The sequence below is a fragment of the Camelus ferus genome, chromosome 16 (genome assembly GCF_009834535.1).
Source record: "Camelus ferus isolate YT-003-E chromosome 16, BCGSAC_Cfer_1.0, whole genome shotgun sequence".
NCBI lineage: Eukaryota > Metazoa > Chordata > Mammalia > Artiodactyla > Camelidae > Camelus > Camelus ferus.
The window spans coordinates 23,014,972-23,019,149 of NC_045711.1; the positions used below are offsets into that span (position 1 = coordinate 23,014,972).

The following is a 4,178-nucleotide window of genomic DNA, read 5'->3' on the forward strand; positions in this document are numbered from 1 at the left end:
CCCTCACTCTGCTGTAGGGGCAGGATGGGAAGGGTGACAGGGGAAGGGGCCCGCAGAGGAGCAGCCCCCAGGTGCCCCTGTGTCACCTCCAGCACTGGAGCAGCAGGACCTGCCAGGGCAGCCCAAAGCGACCGTCTTGTTTACGAGCTGAGCACAGTTGCTATTTTAAGATGTTGATGGAGGGCAGTGTGAGGAATGAGACCCCAGATGGGGGAAGAGGGCAGTCACTGGGCACACTGGAGGGGCAGACTGCCATGACTTTGTTCAAAATACAAGTTCCATAAGGCCATGGCCTGAGGGTGTACCTCAGAGTGGAATTTCTCTTCCTCTTGCTCTTAGGCAGAGGCCCCACCAATGACAATGAAGATTATGAATGAGGAAAACATTTATTCCATCTCCAAAATTAGTCTAACAGAATCCAAGGCTGCTGTGCGTCCTCCCCCAAGGCTTTGTAATACATTCAGGACTGCCTGGGGGCTGTGGGTGTGCCCCACACCTAACTGACAAGGATATTTACATAAAGCTGGGTGTTGTCGGTCAGGCAAAGCCCCTCCCAGGGGCCAAGGGCTGGGAGCAGGGACAGGGAAGTGTGGCCCTAGCCCCCTGCGGCAGGCACCAGCCCTGCCCCTCAGCTGTCAGGAAGGTGGCTCAGAGGCACTGGCACGGGGTCGTGACCCCCGAATCAAGAGCAAGCTGACACCACAACAGCGAACATGGGGCTGCCGGCTCCCAGAGCAGGCAGGGGGTTGGGGGCACAGCCGGCAGGAAGGAACCTGAGTGAGAAGGAAGGAGCCCCAGCCCAGTGCCGGCAGCAGGACGGGGGGAAGGCCCCACCTCGTCTTTGGCAGAGAACCCCAAGTGACCTGACCATGGCCGTGGGGCCTGGGCCTGGGCCTGGCGCCTTTGGGCTGGGGAGAAGCTAAGGCACTTGACAAACAGCGTGTTAGGCACTTCGAGCTACTCCGGGCGGGGCTGGGGATCATTAAAAGCAATGACAGAACATGTCTAACTGAAAACCCTTTCCTAAAAAATGCCCTTGAGGCGCCCTTGGGGCACAGGCAGGTCAGGCCAGGGCTCTGGGCAGCCAGGGCTGGCGAGGCAGGAGCTCTCTCTCCAGGCCCGGCGTCAGCTCCAACAGGCTGGACGAAAGTGGCCAGCAGCTCTGGGGACAAGCCTCTGGGGAGGAGTCCAGGAGGAGGGGAGGCCCCCAGGCGCCCTCCCAGCTCCCCTCACCATCCCCAGCTGCAGCTCAGTACACGGGAGGCGGCTGGTAGCCCTCGGCCGTCTCGGCGTTCTGGGTGAAGGGTGGCTGCTGGTAGTTGTCGGGAGGCCCGCCGGGGTAGGAGGCGTAGGCCGAGCTGGGGTCCGGAGTGGGGTCCACGTAGTTCTGGATGAAGTCGTCCACTCCGGCCTTGTAGCGCTGGTAGGCCAAGGAGGCCAGCACACCCTGCAGAGAGCCCAGAGGTCTGGGTCCCTCAGCCCTCCACCACCCTTCACCAAAGACACCAGGACCCACGCCCACTCTGGTCCACCTACCCAGGAGAAGATGGAAAAGAAGCTGAAGGTGATGGCGGCCCGGGCTGAGTCGGCTCCCACCCGCACATCTTCCAGCTTGGTGGCTGCCCACTGGTTGGTAAGGAAGCAGAAGCCAACGAACCACAGGAAGGTCCAGAGAGCTGGGGAGAGGGCCAGGGGGGGCAGGGTTACTCCACAGAGGCAGAAGGGCAGGGGCCTTCTAGGGGGAGGGGGAAGCTTTCAGGGTTGTAAAGGGCACCAATGCAGGGCACCAAGGGTGGGGACAGAACTCCAGCTCTGGAGGCCTGGCTCCAACGCCCCACTAGCACCGGCGCATTTCAGCAGCCGGTCTTCCAGAGAGGTCCGGGGATACCACTGCTCCGGTTTACCCCAAGACCAAACGGAGGTACTGCCGGCAGATACCTGAGAAGAGCAGGTCGCCGATGACCAGGTACTTGCGGTCAGTGGCGTTGCTGATCTGGGGGAAGTAGACATCGACCACGAAGAAGAAGGCGGAGGCCAGGAAGGCCAGCACGCCGATGGCACTGCCGTAGCGGCAGGCATCCTCATTGCGGTTGAACACGCAGTACTGCTGTTGGGACTCGTGGGTGTTGCTGTAGCCCTCGCCGAAGATGCAGGAGAACACGATCAAGGCGAAGACCTGGGGGTGGTCGGGGAAGGGCTGAGTGACCGCTGAACATACAGGACGCGACAAAGCCCCTGGGGGCACACAGGGTGGGGCCCTGATGGGAGTCTGGGCACTGGCATCTCCCAACTCCTGCTGTTTCCTCTGTTGGAGGCTAGCATCGCAGTCCCTCCTGAACTCGGAGTGAGTGCTTCCTAGTGCACATCCCTCCATTCTCCAGGGCCATCTCCAGACACTAGTCACAAGTCACAAGGGGCATGGCTGGGGATTCCTGGCCTGGGGATGGGGTGGGGGTGGACGGGGATCTCCTGAGAGGGGACTGCCCCACTCAGCTGTCTGCCTGGAGGAATAGGTCATGGCGGTTAGGTACATGATGAGGATTAAGGACAATCCGTTGACCAGGATGGGTCACAAACTCATAGAAACTCAAGCTTCAAGTCTCACCCCCTGATCACCTGCCTGAGTCACCTCTACAGCGCTCAGCCTCTGCTTAAACTCCCAGTGATGGAGGACTCCTCCGGCTTCAGGAAAGCCTTGCCAGCAACCTGTGCTGAAACTCTGTCCCCAGGCTCCCACCTCCTGGAGCCCCCTCCAGCTCTTCCCTGCTCCAGGCTAGCCTCCCCAGTTGGCCAGCTTTCTTCCTACAAGGAATTCTGGCCTCTTTGGCATCCTGGCCCCTGCCCTCCCAGGGAACCTCAGTCGGCCTCCTGCTCATAGTGGATTCCACCCACATAGGGGACCTCAGGCTGGTCTGCCCTGTAGACCTGTGGACACACCTCTGCACTCAGACCCCTGGAGATCCTGGGGTGGGGGACAAAGCGGGGTACCAACCAGAACTCTGGGAAGGGCTCCAGGTCCTTGGGAACAGCCTCATGTCATCTGTCTCCTCCCCAAACTTAAAGGCCACCACCCATCCCTGCCCTCTGTCAGCAGATGCAGGCGGTCTGGACACCTGGTTCCCTCTGGGACGTGCCCAGGCCTCACCCCTGCCTGCCCTGCCTGCCTGCACAAGGCCCTCTCAATAGGCTGTGGAGATGGCAGTCACAAGCTCCACCCCCAGCTGGAGATGGAGCTGGAACTCCGGATGCTGGGAGCAGTGTGCCAGCCTGACTCCTGGCACTGCCATCCCGAATGGTGGGCATCTGCTCCTTGGGTCAGACCCCACAGTCAGGGCCGGGGAGAGGGTGCCATAAGGGCAATTCATAAGGCTCTCCCCAGGGAGGTGTGGTGTGGGGACCGCATGCCTAGCCTGCTGCCTGCAGGCCAGCTAACACCTTGTCCAGCTTTTGGCTCGGACCTCCTTCCAACCTCCCACCCCCAATAACCTGGTGCTAGAGGGCTGGCCCAGCTCACATCCTGGGGTACATCCTGGGGTCACCTCATCTCGAGAGAGGAAGCAGACCCACGAGCTACTCTTTAGTGGAAGAGACCCTATTTCAGGGAGCCAAGCCGCCCCCCAATCCTCTGTATCTCATGTAGCTTTGGAAAGCCCCTTCCACATGAATTCCCCAAGCTGGCAGTCGCGGCGTGCCGGTCACCTGTCCTGGAGCCGCCCCAAACTCCACCCACCGCCAACAGGGCGACGGGCCTGCTCCCCGCGGAGACTCCCCGCCACCCCGCGCCCGGGCCCGGAGGTGGAGGCGGAGGGACCCGGTGTCTGGGGGACGGCGGGGCCCGGGGAGTGAGGGGGTGGAGGGTCCCGGGCTCCGCTCGCCGGCCCCACACGCGCCGCACCCCCTCCCGCCTCGGCCGCCGCCACCTGTTGCGCTCGCAGGCTCGCGGAGGCCACCCTCCCCCCGGGCCTGGCGACGAAGTCGGGTCGCTGCGGCCCCGCACCCCGGCTCACCAGGCACACGGCGCGGACCACCACCTGCGGCTGCGTCAGGAAGCGCCGCAGGTCGAAGGAGCCGCCCGCCTTGGCCGCGCCGTAGGCCCCGCTCTCCATGTCGCCGCCGCCGCCGCCGCCGCCGCCGCCGCCGCCACGGACCGCCGAGAAACCAGCTGGCCGCCCCGCCCC

At 63.1% G+C, this 4,178-nt stretch overlaps 1 protein-coding gene across 2 annotated transcripts; it reads right to left on the reverse strand.

Annotated features, from left to right (window-relative positions):
• Positions 1-370: 370 nt before the first annotated feature.
• Positions 371-4,175, reverse strand: SYNGR2 (synaptogyrin 2). Of its 2 annotated transcripts, XM_032456731.1 has the most exons (4): positions 4,008-4,175; positions 1,939-2,176; positions 1,537-1,676; positions 373-1,447 (listed from the first exon to the last, which is right to left on the reverse strand). In XM_032456731.1, the coding sequence occupies exons 1-4, from the start codon at positions 4,104-4,106 to the stop codon at positions 1,250-1,252; spliced, it is 675 nt and encodes a 224-aa protein (XP_032312622.1). In that variant the 5' UTR covers positions 4,107-4,175; the 3' UTR covers positions 373-1,249. The 2 variants fall into 2 exon arrangements, with proteins under 2 accessions (XP_032312623.1, XP_032312622.1); XM_032456732.1 differs by lacking the exon at positions 1,537-1,676 and having other exon boundaries at positions 371-1,447.
• Positions 4,176-4,178: the final 3 nt, after the last annotated feature.

Coding starts and splice junctions, on each gene's coding strand:
- SYNGR2 (XM_032456731.1), bottom strand. CDS start 4,106: ATGGAGAGCGGGGCCTACGGCGCGGCCAAGGCGGGCGGCTCCTTCGAC. Junction 1,677..1,938: donor CGGCGACCTGCTCTTCTCAG/GTATCTGCCGGC, acceptor CCCTCTCCCCAG/CTCTCTGGACCTTCCTGTGG. Junction 1,448..1,536: donor TCTTTTCCATCTTCTCCTGG/GTAGGTGGACCA, acceptor GGCTCTCTGCAG/GGTGTGCTGGCCTCCTTGGC.